Here is a 20469-nt window from a genome sequence, read left to right as displayed (position 1 = left end):
CCGGAGAGTCGAGACGATTTCACCTTCGATTCCAACCGAGATATCAGAGGACGAGGTATGATCCCCCAACATGTGTAAACTCTCTCTCTCCCGTGATTAGGGACGGGACGCGTTAGATGTCTGTATTTTGTTTGTCCGTCTAAATAAACCGTCATTTGTTTTCATCCTGGGTCCGTTTATTCAAATATTGCCATAAACTTATCGTCAAACCCACACACTTCCTCCACTCGACCTGACAATTAATTACCCAATCCCGACGAGTCGGGATATCATAAAAACTTTGCCATCCTTGACAGTGGGGTGGGTCTTGCCGACCTGTTCGCCGAAAAAAAGGAGGTCTGACTCCGTCCTACCTCCCGGCGTTCCCACAGTTACATTAGATATTATACTATTATATTCATTATTTACACATTTAAAATTGCTTCTGAAATGAACAAATTGAAAATAGGAAAATATCATTTAAATTAGAATCACTTGATGCAAGAAGAAGTATTAAACAGAACATTATTATAATGTTAATTAACTATATCCTTTAATGTAAAATTTTTCATATTTTGAATAAATTGCTTTAAAAATAGATTTTGAATTACATACAACTTATTCTCATTTAATAATAGTAATAAAAAAATTGATTTTCACTACAAAATAATAATTTTATAATAATATAAATTTACTGATATATAAAAGTTTATTAGAGTTGCCACTGAAAAAATTAAAAATTACTTATGAAAAATCTGTTTACATAAAATTCATCAAAGTACTCAAGAGATACTTGCCTGTAAAAATGGATGATCAAATTTTCTAACTGTTCCATCAACTCCCTTTGAGGAACTTGTATCTGCCCATCTAGAAAATAAATTATTATTATTTAAACATTTATTATCCATCTCATTTGCTCTGTTCTATTCTAGTAGAATATATAAAATTTATGGTCTAAAACAGGCCTGGCCAACCCAAATTGTTTTGCGGGCCACTTTGATCATGCGGTGGGCCACAATTTTTTAAAAACAAGTTTGCCTAAAGTAAAACAAATACAAAATGAATAAGATTTCATTGTTATACCAAGAGTTCGCACTCGCACTTGCGCATTGTAACAACGACACACGCAAATTTTCATTTATTTAATTGTTTTGGTATACACGTAACGAGAAACAAAAGTTTTAATAGATATATAATATCGCTTAGCGGGCCACACAATTCAACGTGACGGGCTGGCCAGGCCCGGTCTAAAATATATAATGCATACTGTTTAACCCAATCAAACTTCAGAATTTTATTCTTGCTATAAACCTACACAGAACCAGTTTTCAACTGTTAAGGAAAGACAAACAAACAACAATGAGAATTTATAGGTCTACAATTTTTTCAAATGCAGCCCAATAATATTGATATAAATAAATAGCTTGAAATAGCTTTGCAAACTTTAAAAGTTTACAAACTCCAAGTTTTTATGTGATTTAAAACAAGAAACGATTCTAATGGTTGTGGAATTCGAACCGACGAATTTTTCTCTGGTTCGACGGATGAATCTCCATCACGTATCGATCGTACTTTTCCGACGCAAAACACTTAACACGCTTCGGCATTACTTATATCCATTAACTGCACAGCTATACTAACTTTATATCATCAGTCATCATGCAAATATCTATCTGTTTCATCGCCAACCACTATATTAATTAAAATAATATAAAATTACATTTGAATTTTATTTTAAGAGCACTATCGGCCACTCTAAGAATTTGACCGCCTGCGTGCATGCATGCACTGCACACCTACTCATTATAATTATGAAAGTTATTGTTATGATTTACAGATGAATAAATCAAATTAATTTTTAAATTTACATTGTTTATGTGAAGCAGTAACATCTCACAAACATTGCTTTTAATATACAGGGTGAACAGAAAAGTATGTAAAAAATTTGAGAGATCGTAGAGGGATTAATTCAAATTTATCTGGAATAAAAGTTTATCTAATATAATATTAAAGCAGTTGGAGAAGATAAATAAAGAAACAAAAAATTTTGTTTATAAATTAAAATGTATTAGACCTACCACATTTTCATTTGGATTACCATGATTTATTTGTACTTTAGACAGTTTGAAAGAGGTGCTGGTTATTTAGCGATCCTGTAGGTGTGGGTTATGCAAAGGTCTTTTTTTTATTTTTGTTCTATGCCAGGATATACTCCATCATGACTTATACACATGAAAATGCAGTTCAGTAAACCCCTCAGACTAATAGGGGATGATGGTTGTATGAGTTTATGAAAGTCCAAGTTAGTGAGATGTTTTCTTCAATGATGTGCTGAAGAAGCTGGATGTACAGTAGAGTAATTTACTACAATCAGCACTACACAAAGGTTTTAGTGAACTTCAATAGGCTATACTGCTGAATTTATTTTTATAGAAAATGAGCTCAAAAATTTCAGTTTAAAGCAATTTAGTCTTTAGTACTTTATCAATTACTGTAATAATATGCATATATTGCAAAGCAGTCCTGATATAAAAACAATTTATAATTATAATTATTCATTAATTACAATTTTTCTATTGTGGAGAAATTTCGAAATTACAATTTTTCAAACATATTTGTCTGAGTTATAAGAAGTCTGAGTTGACTAGAGTTTACTGTATTTATTTACCTGTAATTATATCTTATTACTTAAATTTTGATTTACTTATCTAGAATTCTTAAATTCTAAAGCAGTTTTAGTTTTAAATATTCAAATATAGATTTTATGAAAACATAGTACAGCTTTCTGAAGTTTTTTAATACTTTATGCTTTATTACATTGTTTCACAGGAAATGGATAAAAAAGAAAAATGTTATAACATAGAACTTATTTCTTTAGAGTTGTAAGACTGATTTTATTTAAAATGTCATCAGATAACTCATTGTTTAATGAGAGTAAAATATCAATAAATGCACTTTCTTATCCCTGTGCAAATTTTGATAAGTTTATCCCTATACTAACAGATAGCTAGAATCTTTTTTTTTATTTGTAAATTGTCACCAAGTATTTTTGTAACAAAATACCTGGTTACTAGTTAATTTAAGTAAATTGTGATTAAAAATTATTTTGTAATTAAATACTACAATGACAACAATGGCAAATGCTCACAGTGTTGTTACTTATCCATAGGAATTATCATTAATAGCAGTGCATTCTAAATAATATTAATATATTTAATAAATAAAATTAAAGTTTATAATAAGTAAAATCAAATTAAAATGGATATAAATTCTGCTAAACACTGGAAAAACAGAAATAGTCTTTTTACATGCAAATAAGAAACTTAATCTTACATAAGTAACAACAATAATCTTAATATGTACGAATAGGGTTAATATAATTTTGGAGTCATTCCGAGATATTTACCCTAATTATGGATTTAAAAAATCCATGATGTTAGAAAATAAAATTCTGTATTTGAAGATATACAGTATGGTTTAGTCCTTTCTTATAAATCGAGGTTTCCTATAAAAAGTATGCTGAAAAGGCTATAAAATAAAATGCCAAAATATAGATTACAGAAAGCAACACATTTAATCTACACATTAAAGAAAAATTTAAATTTCAGGCATATTATGTAAATGACCAGTATGACAGTTCTTGTTTTAGACCTATTGCATTGTATTTTTCACATAATACTATCCTTAAAAACTATTAGATTTTACATAGTTACTACAAAAATATTTAAAATCACTTTCACATTTAATCAGCATTTTACTACTGGCACTCACATAGCAAACACTTTTCTGGTAAAAGAATATTGTTCATAACGAAGAACATCATTTCTAATGTACAGTAACTGCTAAACACATATCAAACTTAACTAATAGCTTAATTAAAAATCTACTAATGTGAGGTAGATAATAAGGACTTATCACACCGGTGATAATAAGCACAAACACCCAGGTATCAACGGAGTACATTTAATAAAAATGAAAAGGGTGTACATTAAAATCGATTACGTGAGCAATTAACGTGAAATTTTACGTTAATTGCTCACATAATCGATTTTAACGTACACCCTTTTCATTTTTATTAAATGTACTCCGTTGATACCTGGGTGTTTGTGCTTATTATCACCGGTGTGATAAGTCCTTATTATCTACCTCACATTAGTAGATTTTTAATTAATTTAATTATACCAAGGACAAAAAGCATTTTCTTTTTCCTTGACTAATAGCATTTTTTTCAGTGCCTCTGTTACTATTAAGCAGAGCAACTTTGACAGACTAAAAGAAAATTATACTAAACTGCTTAAAAGTCATTTTATGAACACATTTTTAAACATTATAAAATTCTATCTGTAATAAAAAGTGTATGTTACTTTACTTACATTGAATCCTTGTGACAAACAATTGAGTAATAAAACTTTCATTGAAACTATAAATACTACATTTTATGGCATGTAAATGTTACCTTTATTTCAGCACAAAATATTTATGAAAAAAGTATTTAATGTATTTAAGCCATCCCACACCTTTGGTATGCAGCACCAATTTTTTTACAGTATTCTAGTTTTAAAAAAATGTAAAATTAGAATGGACACTTATTTTTCGGGGAAAAACAAAAGTTTAAAAGAAATCATTTAACATTAAAATGTTCTATGTAAAAACATGTAAAGTCAGCTAAAACTAAACATATAATACTATAATAATAATATATAATCTTAAATATTAATTAATATAATATAATTATTATTTATTATATTATTATTATATGTTTAAACAATAAAATTTTTATTCTAGAACTGGGCTACATAAAATTATCTGTCGTCTATTGAAGATTGGGGAATTCATTAGCCTACAGAGATCACAACTTCAAGTATAAAACACAAGGTAACGTTTTCAGCATTTTTTTGAACAATAATCTCATCTGTATGGGATTTTTGTTCAAAAATACAGGTACCCCTCGATTAACGCAGTTAATTAATCCCTCGACGCTACGGAATATATCAAAATTGCATTAATCAAATAGGGTATCTACGTTGAGTAAAGACGACCGGTAAAGCCGTATTAATTAAAATTCCACTGCATATATAAAGGGATTGCCTCAATTAATTTCACATGTTAATCATATCCCGTATTAAGCAAGGGATACCTGTACAATAAATTTTTCTTTATTTCTACCCACACAAAAAAAAATCACAGATTATTTTCATTTTCAGATGTAATCTTGGACATTGCCATGATTCCAGGACTATCTAGGCCAAACCTGGATGTATGGTAACCCTACTTATGAATGACACAAATTAATGCTGTAATCATTAAGTTTACACAGTTTATCAAAATTTGATACCACTGAAACGAGATAAAAGTGTCAATCTGGATTAGCTAAGTCTATTATCATCTTTGATTTTCAGATTTATCTACAGTTAAAATGTTTTACATATACATGTAGTTGTGAACAGTAACTGGATTATGATTGCTTTATCTGCCAATTATGAATTTTCTTCTTCTCTTCTTCAAACTCCTCCATCAATGACAGGTTGAGTTCATGATCTCAATCTTCTCTTCCATACCTCATAGTGTCTAGCCTGGGAGTTAGCTGTTGTTAGATCCCAAATTATGAGGCATCTTGAATGATTCCATGCATCCTCTCCACAGTCTCCCCCTGGTTCTCTTCCTTTCCATTCTTACACAGAGGACTCTGTAAGGTACTGTTTTTTGGTTTTGGCAAACCACTGCAGTTATTTTCTGGTTATTCTCCTAGTGGCACATTAAAGTTCAAGTCCTCTTTAACTCTCTCATTAATTTTTAGTTCCATCCATTTGGTTCCATTTATTTTTCAGACACTTCATCTCAAATGCAGTCAATCTCTCTTTGTTTATTCAAAATCCAAACTTTTGAAGTTAGAGTTGGAACAATAAACAACTTATAGAGCAGGGGTGGGCAAGCAAGAGTTCAGTGGGAGCCGAAATGTAAGTTTTGTAAAATGCACGGGAGCCGCAGTTGTGTACTGTCGTGGCGGATAGTATGGTAAGGCGCGTGATTTTATTATATAATATAAATATAATATAAAACAAATATTGAATGTTTTTTTAATAAACATATTTTCACAAAATTATAAAAATAAAATTGTAAAAATAATAATAAAAAACAGAAATTAACACTTTCGGCAAGAGCCGCGCGTAACTCAAAAAGAGCCGCACGCGGCTCTCGAAGCCGCATTTGCCCATGCCTGTTATAGAGTTTGATTTTTATTTCTTTTGAAAGCCTTCTATTATTCCATATTTTATTCAATTTGTTAAATGACGACCAGCTGTTGTCGATCTGCGTTTTATCATTTTCACGTTACTTAGATCGTCGACGACGAGGGTCCCCGGGTAATTAAATTTATTAGGTTCAATAGGTTTCTCTTCTAAATGTACTTTTAAAGTTTCTCTGTTTCTAGATATCATTACTTTTGTTTTCCAATGTTAATCAAAATATCATATTCTTTTGTCACCAGACGGTCTTATTAACATTTCTATTTTATTTTTTGTATTTGCTATCAAAACTATATCTGCCTACTTAATGAGTCAGAGTATATCCATTCGCACCGATTCCATCCATATCGGGCAACGCCTTATCTATTATTTCTTTGGAAGTAGATATTAAAAAGGAAGGGTGAAAGCAGGCAATCTTGTAGTACCCCTTCTTCATTGTTATTTTATCTGTGGCAAGACTATTGTACTTTAATATTCCATTGGTGTTCTCTTTATCAATATGTTTTTGGATTAATATTCATTTCTTAAAAAGTCCAAAAATGAATTGCTCAATTATCATTGATTTTTAATTATTAATTTGCAATTTAAAATACATCATCACTTATTTTGGTAATATGATGTCAAGTAAGTCAATAGAAAGAAAGGTTTAAATTAAAGTAACTGAACTAAAAACCTTTAAAAATGTATAAAGAACACACAAAGTCCATAAAAAAATTAAAGTTAGCAGTTTTTAAGAATTTGAATCTAGAATATTTTAAATTGAAAAAAAAAATTGCCACTTTGTATTCATTATATATATATATATATATTCTTTTACATTGTATTTCATTCATCGCGCAAAGCAACACGCCGGCCAAACAAGACGGAGTCGGGACATACAGAGCAAACGTTAGTTTGGACTTTCCGACGACACTTTCGACACGCAGAACGGCAATCGCACCAAACACTTAATTCGTAGAAGATACGCCTCACGCAAGTCTTCCTTTTTATATCTTACTTTCTGCTATTGTAATTTAAATAAAGATTTTATTAATAAAACAAACACTAGATCATTTTGGGTACCATCTTATAGATTCTTTTCACTGGAATATGAATTAGTTCCAAATCAGAGTAATCTTACTACATTTCAACATATTTATGTAAGTTCTCTTAAGAAATATAGAATTAGCTGCTGTTTGACTCTTAGTACCAGTCTCTCTGATATTTTTATAATTAATCATTAGTAAAATTATGGCTCCATAACAACAGAAATAACAAGACCTGAAAAATAGTTAAATTTCATTTGTCATTTTAAATGAAGTAAGAATATAAATGCAAAACCTTTTTCTTTTACTCAAACTAGGCCTATATACAGTATTTTCTTTTCAGAAATAAATATAGCACTGCCAACCAGCAAAGATAACAGTATTAGAACATAGAGATAGATATTATCATTAACATTATTATATCTTTATATCAATAAATCAAATTAGTTAAATAAACTAAGTGTTAGTTTATAATGAGTATTTTTTAATAGATACTTTTTCGAATAAAATAACGTTAGGTGATATAGCAAAATACCTAAAATGACAGCACGATAATCACGTATTTAAATACGTCTGGTAATTGTTTATAAGCCACGCGCCAACGTTTTCTCTCTTAATTTTATTTACAATTACCGTTAATGCTACATTAATAGGCATCTTTGGATAATTTTCTAAATAAAACATCCGACATGTTTGTAAGGAGTATCAGGAATATCTTACTTTGTAGCTAAAGTGTTAATGGAACCAGTGACGACCATCATCACCGCCAGAAACCGCTGGTAAGGAGTCCAACCCATCTTTTCTTTCACTTTATTTACTCGAATTTCATTTATAATCGCCACATGTTCCACCCGATGTGTAAAGTGTATCCTAACGGTCGGGTGACGTTAGACCCTGTGAGTCAGAAACTTCCTCCTTCGCTTAATACATTACTCACCGTCACGAGATTCGTGTCCGTCTCGTGACTGTTAATCGGTTCGAAGTTCCTATCTCCGATTACACAATTACTTGTTTTTTATCGTCCATCTACCGATATATTTCTGGATAAAAACTGACGACGAACGAAGGGGAAATTTCGGGTGGCCACTCGGACGAGGGGTGACCCGTCGAAATCTATTTTAATCTAAGTGTTTCGACCGTTCCGTGCGATAGAATAACGAGTCCTAAATAAGAATGCTAGGAATGTGGTAAGACCGTATGGTCGGCCACCGTGGCACCCGTTACTCGGACGGGTCCGACCCTCGATGGGACGACCGTAAGTGACAAACAAACAAATCACAGAGTTTGGATGGGATTTTAAGCGGAATCCTCGGTGGCGATAGGCCAACATCCAATCGACCTTCGTTGGGAAATCAACCTCTATTTAGATATTAAACAGTGAAGAAAATCCGAAAACTCCACGTCGACCCGCCACCGATAAATTCGCTTCATCATTGGAGGGCCTTTTTTCAACTCACCGCCCTGTGGGCGCTAAGAGGGCCTCGTTCGGCCAGTCTATTATGGGTTCGGCCAGGCCCACAATGAGGCGGTGGTGAGGGATGGGGCTCGACGTATCCGGATAGACCATCCCCGCGAAAAATTCCTGATCTCGGGTCCTTCGGAGCGGTAGGCCGAGACCTCGACCGGCCGGCCATCCGGCCGTCTTATTGCAGAGCCTTTCGCAGGACTCGACAGAAAAATTATTTTGGGAGTCAGAATCGTACAGAATTCCAAAGTAAACAATTAAGTTTATACGAGTTCAAAATTATAATCTTTGGCTACAATTTTCAAATCGTAGACCTATACGTTCTCACTGTCCTTCTGTCCGTTCTTCGTTAATCTCGAGAACGGAGACAGATGAAATCGAAACCAGATATGGAAAGCTTTGATTAACTAAATACGAACTTCCGGTCGGGACCGGAAATCACGTGATTTCCATTCAAAATTTTTATCTCGGTATATCGAGCGATAAATTGATCCTTACGATAAACTAATATCAATAATAAATCACTCGACCCTCTAAGGTGTACAGGGATGGCCCTAGCAAAGTTTTCAGGTACGAGATCTGGTCGTGACGGCCCCCTGTAGAGACTAAAGATAACACATTTTTTACTAATATTATTAATAACTCAGACCTCCAAAAGTTTAGCAGGCAGTAGTATGGATGAGAAACAATAAGAGTAAAAAGAAACAATACTTGTTTGAAAAGGTTAACAGTCTACAACGTTAAGTGCGAATTTCGCGTTTTCTTAACTTTCAAATCAGTTTTATAAATTATGTGGCTACAAAAGTTAATTTTGGTTTCTCGTTCCCACTCCACATTAAGAGGTGCATTCATTTGTCCGAAAGTCCGCGCCAAGCGAAAAAGTCACCGACTGACTGGAATCAGAGTCGCTGATTTTCGGGGGTCGGTTTTAAAGTAGTTCTCAATATCTCGTTCGAAAAACACTCATTTTCTCAAGTAGTGCGCAAAGTTCCGGGTTTTTCTGTAAAGAGGTTGCCGAAATATAAGCAATCGAAAAGTGCAAAATTAGTCAAAAAGCTATATTTTCTTTTTTCTTCATCCGGCACTGCGGATGCTCCTAGAGAAAAAACTACCGGGTCTAGAACAGGGTGATCCAACCTTTTTTCCTAATAGGCCAAATTTAAAATTTACGCAAAGATACTGTATATAAATTTATGCTTTTAAAAAATTCAAAATGTGAATATCAAATTTTAATAACAAATACCTGTGCAGTATTTTTGTAATTATATGTACTGTACTATTGTCAGTAAAAAAGTTATACCCCACAAAATAAAAATGAATTCAATGCTATTTTTGACATTGCATTCCTTATATAATATTGTCAATGTCGGCTTTTACGGTACTAGTCTTAATTCTAAGAATGTTAATTAAATGGGAATCACTCGACTTATTTCTTTCGGCAGATTTGATGTTTTTCATGCACGAAAAGAATTGTTCACAACAGTATGTACTACAGTGGGTAATCGGTTAACGAACAGTTCGGACTGCGAACATATCGGACAACAAACACTTTCGTGAAAGACTTTTATGTTCGGACAACAAACACCCGGCAGAACAAACACAAGAAGCCACGCTGCATTTAAGATTTGTAAAACTATATTTTAATGGCATCTACACGCGGTTTATGGAACGAGACTTTTGCAGTTGTATACGTAACCTTTTTTGCACTAGTGAATTTCTGTTCTCTGAATTTTTGTAAGCGCTTTACTGAACTTTATATTTAAAAACTGATAATATTATGGGGCCTAAAAAGAGTGGAGTGTCAAGAACTGTGTTATCTATAGAAACTAAGGAAGAGATAATATCCAAGGTAGAGAGTGGACGGACGTCTGATATTAAAGGCAGATGACTTCAACGGGTCTACAGTAGACCCAATCTTACCTAAGAAAGATATAATCAAAAAGACTCGAGCAGATAAAGGAGTAACGAAAATCACATCATAGAAACAAAGATGCGCCATCCGCGAAAAAAATGGAGATATTGTTTTCAGTTTGTTATTACATGTAAATAAACATACTAAGAAAGTATATAATTTTGTTTTTATTTTGGGGGTCTCCAGAACGAATTAATCAAATTCCCACAAAAACCTATGTAAATCGATAATCGGTTAACGAACAATTCGGATAGCGAACATGGTCTTGGAACAGATTATGTTCGTTAACCGTCACCCACTATACTTTATTTTAAAAAATTGCCGGGACAAATTTAGTTTTACAAAAACTTTTATTAAAAAATTTTCTTAGTAGACTATACATACAGGAAAAAGGGTACGCATTACCCCATAAGCGTAACAGTTTTTCAAAACTAGTTACATCATTACGACATCAAAGTGTATCCAGTGAAATGAGAATAATTTTTACGACATACTTTACCGAAACAAATGAAAATGTATTTAAAGAATGTGTAGGGTGCAGTAAGCTGCTAGCCGCATAAAAATATTAAGTGGGCCGCTGGTTGGACATCCCTGGTCTAGAAAGGTCGAATTTTAAACCTAAACCTCTCTCGTTATCAGTGAGGTGCTGGCCAAACTTTTTTGTCGACGGGTTAAAGTTCACGGGGGTTTCCCATAGAGCTATTTCACTTTTATGGCTCAATTTAATGCTGGTAAGGATAAAATTGAATGGAAACGAACGATTTTCATTCAGAATGACAAAATCTTAAATTTATGCCAATTAAAATTTTTATAACGATTTTACTAACAACGTATTGAAGGCGTATTATTACATCAAGACACGATGACATACAATTATTAACGAAAAAAAAACGAAATAAAAGAAACAATAATAAAAATCGTGGGGACACCGCTTTGAAACGCCCGGCTTATCTTTACCAAAGAAAAACTCCCGAGAAAAAGTTTGACACAATTTTTTACATTTCAGATGTTTTTCCTGTTTCTTCTGAGTATAAAGCCACATATAAGCTACACACTCCTCTAGCCAAAGGAAAGGAAAGGAAAGAAAGATGTTTTTGTTTGGATACGAAACAACACATTTATATCTATATTATAAAAATGAATAAACTACGTTTATATGGAAAATGAGCTTTGTGTTTTGTTTTTAATCTCGCCCTCTAAAATTCCTGCTTACGTTCCCGATATTACGGGGTGGCAAATGTGTCTCAGTGGCACGTAACTAATCGTACGATTTCGACTTATCGTCTGTGTTTTTCAATCAGCTTTTTTACATTTATTGTAATTAAAGCGTATTCGTTTATTTTCTTTAAATGTCGTTATTCGAAATCTAAAACTTTGGCACGCATAAACCTCTTTCAAGCTAAGTATGCTTATAATATGGCGCGAGGACTCAAAAGCTTCGCTATTACGTTACTTTGACGATAGTCTCGCAACTTTCTCACGAGAAAGTGTGATAATGACATCAATTTGACGTAAAAGTATATACTATTTAGAAAAAACGAGTGCATCTAAGAGTCGATAGAATTGTGCGTAGTGATCACCCGAAAATACGAACGGCTCAAATTAGATAAAAGGTTATATTTAGGAATCTGTCGTCGATCAAACCCTTTCCCAGTTGTAATCGGAAACGCCATTAAAACTGGGAAAGAACACATGGCAGATTCCCTAGCTGGTCTGGTGGAAGATAATACTTTGTTCGGAGTATTCCGAAGCATTTCCCGTCGCTTTTGTTACTAACGCTGCCGCGTGTGCGAACTTACACGAGTATTTTCAATAGTTAAACGTATATAATTTAATTTGTGCGTGAAAAGTAAGTTGGTGTTGCTCGCGTTATTAAATAATTTTTCTCCGATCCAATTATGCCTAAAACAGCCGATAAAACTAATACAGGTCGACCTTCACAAATTTCGGCTAATGTAATTTTAAATTTGCCGTGTCGTCTTTCCAACCTATCGTTACCGTTGTCTCGTTTGGAAGCGCTTACGTTGCCAGATGTACAGTACGATAATATCACATTGGATGCAATACGATAGTACTTTGCGATAATGGCAAAATGCATAATAATTTGACAAGAATTTTCATTTAAGGTTTCTTTTTTCTTTATTAACCAACTTGTACTGATTTACGGGATATTTTAAAGGTACGGCGCCTTATAAATTGCGGCATTTCCAGCCTGCTCTTTTGATTGTTCTACTCTCGGGACGATGAGTCACAGATTTATGGTGGTGTGACTTCTACTATTTGGAAGCGTTTCAAACTCTCGTCATCTATGTACTCTTTCGTGCGGATTAGGTACGCCGTAGTAACAAAAAGGTTAAGGTCGCGGTGTACGACCCAATGCTTGGAAACACTCGAGACGGAATGTCGATTGTCCTCCTCGTCTTCCGTCGAATGATAAAAAATTCATTCTAAGGTTTCTCTTTAGGCATGGTTTTTGCAAAGCAAGTAATAATAAAGATGGCCTAATTATCCAATGACTAATTAATTGTCGAATTAAGTAAAGGAACGAGGAAAAGGTATTCTCCGTGCAGCGCCGAATAGCAATTTCCTCAGAACCGCGTTATACCGAAAAATCGTGTGTAGTGGGAAACCTTAATTACGTACTCTGTAATGTTCATTTCGAGTAGAACAGATATAATCAAATATTTTGTTATCACCGCTACTATTTTTTTTATAATTATCTGAAGTTCGATAACTGGAAAGTGTGTTTAGATATATTTTTAAACGCATAGCGTAGCAACGTCTTACTATTTAGAACTTTAAATCACGTATCAAATATAATTATATATATGTAAATATACATTACGTAATTATCTATGTATAATGTAAATCTTGTATGTATAGTATTAAATGTACAGATATCCCTCGTACAACAGGGTTTGGGAAAACCTCGGTACAAAATTTCACAGTTTTTAAGTGTAAACTCCGTTATTCGATTCTTTTTATTCGAGCAAGCATGCGTGTTGAAATGCGTGCACGCATTTAGTCAGGTTTACTTTAATGAAAAAGATAGGAAAGCTAGGACAAGGAGGAAAAACTTTACTATCAACTGGCTGTCGTTGTCGTCGCTTTCAGATTTCAGCCTTTAACACCCACTGTGTTTTGTTTTTATAGATTAATCTTTGTATTTAATAAAGTTTATTTAAACATTTTTACATAAGTGCTATTAATTTTTTTTAAAAAGCTGTAGGCAAGCAACCATTCGTAAAATGAAAGAAATACGGAGGTATCTCGGTACTCGAACTACCGTGTTATGCGAGGGATTACCTGTATTATATATATATATATAAAATTAAATATGCAGGTATACATTAAATAGATGCGAATATAAATGTCAAGTAGGAAAATGTGGCGGAATAAAAATTTACACGAAGCGAAATGTCAGAATAATTTCTTTTTTATTTTGGTCTTTATTTCTAATGTTTTGTGCGGAAAAAGGATTTAGCTTATTCGTCAGGCACTTATCTATCGATCTATTGACTTACGACACGATTGTTGTCCTGGTTAAATATTTAGATAAAGGAATTTTTAGGATAATCTCATTGCGATAAGAAAAATGTTTATCTGTAAGTCGCGAGGTTATTTCTACTTTCGCAATATTTAAACGTTAATATCGATTTAAATTAAATAACTTTCGATCTGAAATTAGATACATATTCCATCCAAATTTATCGAATAAAATTCCTTCGGTTAAATCGTGCATCCTCCATTTTGGTCGAGAACTTCCCGTGTTAAAATTCGTTTGGAAATAGTAAATTTTAATTAAGTTTACGATTACGAACGTCCATCGTCGACCGATTAATCGTTTCTGGTTTAAATCTATTGTCCGAAGTTAAATTCCGTTTGCTGCGGTGTCCACGCCAACATCTCGGCAAATGGAACACAATCTGGCATTTTTTTTAAATAATCACTTAACCAAATTCAAAATCGAATTTACTCACCTATTAAAATACATTAACCGATTATCTTAGTAATCGATAATCATAAACGAAGATTAAACTTTGTATTCCTCTGCTTTTATCTTTTGTTTAAATATTATCTGACGAACATTTAAATAATTCTAGCTTCATTTAGTATTTAATAGAATCTCCCAAAAACATAGGTGTAAACCTTACAGCAACTGCCGTCAAGTACGCGTAGATCAGTCGTTTTCAAATTATTACCGTTTTATCTTTACACGAAAGACATTTCGGTGCAATAAAATCTGATACTTTCATTCCATACTTACGTATTACATTCGTAATCATTTTGCTGTGGAAAGTCGTAATATCGGGGACGTGGTGTAATCGTCGCCGCGTCGAAAGTCGAGTCGTGACGTGAAGAATTACTTCGTTGCATACTGTTTTTGTATGGTGCACAACGTTATTTTTAAAGAACAATATTTAGGTTTTCAATCGTACACTTGTTAGTGCGTTCTCTACACATCGATTCCTTTCACCGTTGCTTTAAAATGTATAAAATGTGATCGTAATTCCTTCGGCTGTATAAAAGGAAACAGTTTGAAATAGTTAGTAATGAAATAAACGCACCACCAAGTGTGCGCTTGAAAACCTAAATATTTTTTAATAAACAAGTTTTTTGCCGGCACAATAAGTATAAACTTAGAAAATTTTAAAAAATTATCGGTGGACGAACTAAAAAAGATCGACTCGACCACGAAATCGTGGTGTACGAACGGACTACGAAAGATGACAATCGATCGATCAATTTTATTTGCCGCACAAAAAAGTACAATACCGGTGTACGAAGGATGACACTTACTGTTCCTCCACTGAAAATATTTTTCTTTCCAAATGACTTGGGCACCGATATCAACATTATATTAATAACTAGCAGTACCCGCCACACGTTGCCGTGGTTCAAAATGTATCTGTTGTAAATGTATAACACTTCCCTCGCGGGGGGGGTTTCGAAAAATCCCTTTTTAGTGTACATTCACTTGACGTACCCTATTAAAACTCGATGAAAAACGCAAAAAAAAACCGCATCTAAAATAGTATAATAGAAGCCTAGTTCTTCACCATAAGCCTTAATTTTGTGGGGGAGGGGGAATTTCGACATTTATATTATATAAAAACGCGCGTATTCGAATGCAACGTTGTGTCTAAATTTCAAACCAATCGGTGAAGAACATTCGGAGATTAGCTATTAGGAACAAACGAACATTACATTTTTATTTATATAGATAATATAAAAGCCGTGGGTGAAATCCTTATAACTCCTGCAATTTTTCTTCGATCCAGTTTTATGTTCTGACGGAAAGTATAGGCTACTTATTTTGCGGAAATATTAGCTACAGGGGAAATATTTTATCAAATCGGAATCGGCGATCGCACTTACGTTGCAGACTTCATTTAGTTCGAGCTCGATGACCGAATTTCCCTAAGTTGCATTTTTTAATATTTTGGCAAATGACTTATTTTAAACTTAATTCATTAAAGTTAAAATTAAAAAAAAAGATATCCGCATGGTGTCACTTCTATAGCAAACAATTTTTTAAAAAAGCTCTCCATAGTGACCACGTGACGTTCTATTATCCAATCGGAAGTAACGATCTAACGAGCCCGTTATTCTTTTTTTAATACAAATAATATAAATTCTCGTTATTATTATATAATTAATATTAACTACGTTTTACTATACGACGAGTTCTCGTTGTTAATGAAAACGTATTAAAAATTTATAATAATAATTCAATTTTTGTGGGCCCTCGACATTCGGGGGGTCCAGGACTTAAACCCTATTAGTCTCTATGTAGATCCGCCCCCGCTTAGTAATATTAATATAAATAAACCGAAGGCCGGATGGCCAAACGGTTAAAGTATTTGACCTCTCGAGAGAACCCGCGATCGATCGAATCCAGACGAGTCAAATAACCCCGGGAATTTTTCGGGGGGTGGTCGGTCCGTCGTCACCCAGTTGCCCGTTGAGGACCTGTCCGCGTCTATAATGAATCGACTGAAAATAAAGCCTCGTAGTACCTATAGGACGGAAGGAGCCAAAAACAAAAAAATAGAGACTTATTATAGGTTAAATCGGACGAATTTTATATTTGCTACGATTTCGCCTATAGTAAGCTATAAACTGGACGAAAAATGCACGGAGTTTACGGGCGTTAAACCGAGACGAAAACCACTTTGAGAGAACGTTTAGATTTCACGTTCGACGTTGTGTATTTTCCGTAGCATTTTCGACCGTCCTCTTTAGAACAAAGTTGAAATAAAAATTAACATTTAATTAAGCGCGCATTATTTCATTAGTTTCAATTAAATTAAGTCGGAGGATATCCGAAATTCGGTCGACGCGAAACGTAAAACGTGGCGGTATTTTTGTATTCGTTTTATTTTTTAAAAACTACGATAACAAATTACTAGAATCGAAGTTTTTCATTTCATTTTCCCACTCGATGCCACGAAAGGTTAGTTTTTGGCAGGAAGGTCGCGTTTCCGAATCCAGACAGCGATACACTACTCCTAGAATTATAACGAAGTAGAAATTTGTGAGAATAATCCTGTAGTTCCCAAGGACGAATGCGGGTACTTACCGACTCCTTCGGGGTTCGATCTGGGTCTGTAGAAACTCTCGACCCCGCAGGTTTTACAAAAGTAGTGTTTGGCTCGACCGGTGTTGAAGGTGTACAGTGTTAGATTGTCGGCTCCTCGAAGCAGACGGAAATGTTTCTCTTCCACTACGAAGTGTCGCAACCGCTTCTTTTCGCAAATGCTGCAGCTGAAAACGGAAGTTTACCGGAATAAGAATTTTGCCGATATTAATTAGTCTATACGCGCAAAGAAAAATACATTCTCGAAAGATTCTCGTATCAATTCTAACGGTACTTTTCCTCGTTTTCAATGCCCGGAGTCGACGTCAAAATACAAAATTTAGTTTATAGCCTACGTATTCGTTGTTTAAGTATTTTATTCGGGTGGATCTGGTTTAAGTCAATATTCGTGTTTTCGTTGTATAATTTCGAATTCTTCGCGTCGTCATCCGGTTCGTCCTATTTTGTCATATTCTATTTTCTGTTGCCCGAAGACGTTCGTTTAAAATTCGCATTAATTAACAAACCGTTTACTTCCTGGCCGCTAAAGGTTTCCGTGGTTTTATTAATATTTTGTCGTATTTGACAGTTTCGTACGGTTCGATCCTCTTTACAATTTCGACAATAAAAATAAATTACTTCGTAAATTTCATCACAAAACAGTTATAAAATAATTTTGTCTCGAAATACGAGAGAAATTCCAGATCTTCCGCTCTTCGTAGAAGAAAGGCGAAGCGAAATTCTCGTAAATCCATCGCCTGTCAAAACGCATTCTCTACGCTACGAACCGAATTTTTATACCGTTTTTTCCACAGATAATAAACCTTTCATATAATACTTTTTCTACTAGTAATACGTCTGGTGGGAAAAGGCAAAACGGTGGAACTCGTTTAACTGGAATCGGTTAGGGAAAAAAGTTCGGACTCGGAGTTACGATTTTGTGCCCGGAAGGAACCTAAAGAAATATCGCGTGGATATTTCCCTGGGTCTTATTACGTAGAATCGTTGCGTCGATGTAAATTTCACGCTTAACCCGCGGTTAAATAAGCTACGGAGAAATGTTTTTCCGAATTCATTCCGAGTGTTTAGTAAGGATATTTCTCGCCTACAATCGCCGTTTTTCTTATCGCGTACCCCTCTAAGATCGTCGCGTTGTTCAAATTTTGTCGCAAAGATTAAAATTTTTACATAGAATCGGGTTTTATTTTTTTAAATTAATTTATCAAGAATCCATTTATTTATTAAGTCGGCCGGTTGGAGAAATCCGTCGGCGATCAATTTTGTCGCGCGTCGCGCCCTTAATTAACTAGGTTATCGGATATAATAACGATTTAAACCGGTTATTATATCCTATAGCCCAGTGGTCCCCAACCCTATGCCCGCGAGCACCACAGCGCCCGCCGATCGTTTTACGTGTGCCCGCCGCTGCGAAACCACGATAAAAATAAAAAGATTTCGGTTTTCAATAAAATGCTACGTAACAGTTTTTTCGTTTTTAACGATTAACCACTCGAAAGTAGAAATGGCGTCCAACGCAGATAAAAGCGCAAAGCGAAATGCGACCGATCTCTTTTTCCCCTCCGCCAAATCTTCACCGACCAAATTTCCCATACCTGACACGAAATAAACCGGTCCGTTCCGAATATCGTAAAATCAAAGTACGGATAACGACTTACGGACGAACACCTCGACGATCGCTTACGAGCAGGAATATCATCGTCATACTCTCCTAATTACGAAGCAATGGCCAACGAAATGCAATGCCAAAAATCACATTTACTTTCAGATTTATACTTTTTATAAAGAATTTTTATACTCTGTAGATTTTGTACCCATTGTTTTGTAAGAATTATTGTTAATAGTCTGGTGTATGTTTTATTACATTTTTGGAATTAAATGTTTTCTGTACATTATGTGTATGTATTATTAACTATGTCCAAGTATAAATTCGCCTCGAAAAAATAAATGGCGCCCGCCGTCCGGCCGGTATTCTAGAATGTGCTCTTAGGTACAAAAAGGTTGGGGACCCCTGCTATAGCCTAATTAATTACGCGCGTTAACCGCGAAAAGCGGTTAAACGGTTATCGCGCTTTATTTTAATTACCGTTCTAACACGAAATATTTAAATTCCATACCGCCACACACAAATAACGTAAGTTTAAAAATTTCGAAACGACTTTTAAACGGTTTTTAAAAACAATGTTTTAATTTTAATTAATTCATTTTGATTTTATTTTTAATTATGCCAGTTAACGCCGATTGAACTATGGGGCTAGCTAGCGCGTTATAATACACGTTAAAAGGCCGCTTAGTTTTGGCCGTAGTCGAAAATTATGCCGAACCGAACTAAAGTAGCCGAATAATTTACGATTGGCGAGTCCGTCGTTGTTTTCGGGCTCGAAATAGCTTGGAGGTTAGCTAGGGTGGTGGGGTGGTACACGTTCCAGATCGATTCTTTTACTAGAAAATTAACTTTTAATGCGCTTTCTTTTTCGATTTTAGTTAAACTTAGGTACGAGTTGCCGGTTAACGACGTGGTCGAAAGGGACGAAAGCGCGCATTAAGACGGACCGATAGTCACGGTCTATCGTTTACTCGCCGAAACAGAAAATATCAGAAAGGGAGAACTCCTCGGTTTTCGGAACGACCCGAGCCAAAATCGCCCGACGCAATTGCCGCAATCGTCGGGCAAAATCTGGGCTTCCGTCTCTTCCGCGTGGTAAAAACCGAGACGGAAAGAAACGAACTTATCTACCGGTCAAATTCCCGATCGTCGACTTTGGATCTTCGGTCTTTCGCGCGACCGAAGGTAACTTTGCCGAGAAATGGCGATTAACGAACCCGTCGTCGCTAACTCGTCTCCGACCTTCTCTCTTCGCGCCACGCGCGGCCACAAACTTCCCTCACTCCCCGAATATTTTTCGTTTAGCTCGAATTTCGAGGGCGAAAAGACCGGGGCGGTTTCGACCGGGCTACTTACTCGCAAATCACCACCTTGACCACATCGGGCGTCCGCACTTCGAATCGAACGCTTCCGCAGTGACATCCTCCAAATCGCGCGCCACGTTCTTGTCTCTCCTCCATCTCTCTCTCCTTCCTCGGAGTCACGTGGTTTTAGCCGAGAACGAATCCGCCGGACGTTACGTAATAAATTGCGCCCCCACTCGACCACTGCACTCTCCTTCTTCGTTTCGTCGTCGCCCGGAATGTCGATTTTCATAAATTCGAATGGATTTCTCTAAACGTCGACGTTTAGAGAAATC

General features: G+C 34.8%; 2 protein-coding genes across 2 annotated transcripts in view; both read right to left on the bottom strand.

Annotated features, from left to right (window-relative positions):
- Positions 1-8204, bottom strand: part of LOC136983815 (solute carrier family 35 member F6-like) — a 37189-nt gene extending 28985 nt beyond the window's left edge. Inside the window, exons 1-2 of the mRNA XM_067280681.1 lie at positions 7970-8204; positions 777-846 (exon numbers count right to left, since the gene is read on the bottom strand). Coding sequence (XP_067136782.1) covers positions 777-846; positions 7970-8046 — 147 coding nt within the window. The 5' untranslated portion in view covers positions 8047-8204. The remainder of the gene's footprint in view (positions 1-776; positions 847-7969) is intronic.
- An 8785-nt stretch (positions 8205-16989) lies between these two features.
- On the bottom strand, positions 16990-20295 carry LOC136983842 (centromere protein V-like). The gene is made up of 3 exons (XM_067280713.1): positions 20187-20295; positions 17210-17394; positions 16990-17138 (listed from the first exon to the last, which is right to left on the bottom strand). The coding sequence occupies exons 1-3, from the start codon at positions 20288-20290 to the stop codon at positions 17020-17022; spliced, it is 408 nt and encodes a 135-aa protein (XP_067136814.1). The 5' UTR covers positions 20291-20295; the 3' UTR covers positions 16990-17019.
- Between the last annotated feature and the right edge of the window lie 174 nt (positions 20296-20469).

Source organism: Centruroides vittatus, unplaced genomic scaffold (genome assembly GCF_030686945.1).
Source record: "Centruroides vittatus isolate TY-2023 unplaced genomic scaffold, ASM3068694v2 contig_89, whole genome shotgun sequence".
Classification (NCBI taxonomy): Eukaryota; Metazoa; Arthropoda; class Arachnida; order Scorpiones; family Buthidae; genus Centruroides; species Centruroides vittatus.
The sequence above is the reverse complement of the archived record's forward strand: the minus strand, read 5'-3'. Positions and strand labels throughout refer to the sequence as shown.

What these genes read in the sequence shown, in the direction of transcription:
- LOC136983842 (XM_067280713.1), bottom strand. Translation starts at nt 20,290, where the DNA reads ATGGAGGAGAGACAAGAACGTGGCGCGCGATTTGGAGGATGTCACTGC. An exon ending in GTCAAGGTGGTGATTTGCGA is followed by an intron (nt 17,395 to 20,186) that starts GTAAGTAGCCCG and finishes TTCCGTTTTCAG; the next exon opens with CTGCAGCATTTGCGAAAAGA. An exon ending in ATCGAACCCCGAAGGAGTCG is followed by an intron (nt 17,139 to 17,209) that starts GTAAGTACCCGC and finishes TTATAATTCTAG; the next exon opens with GAGTAGTGTATCGCTGTCTG.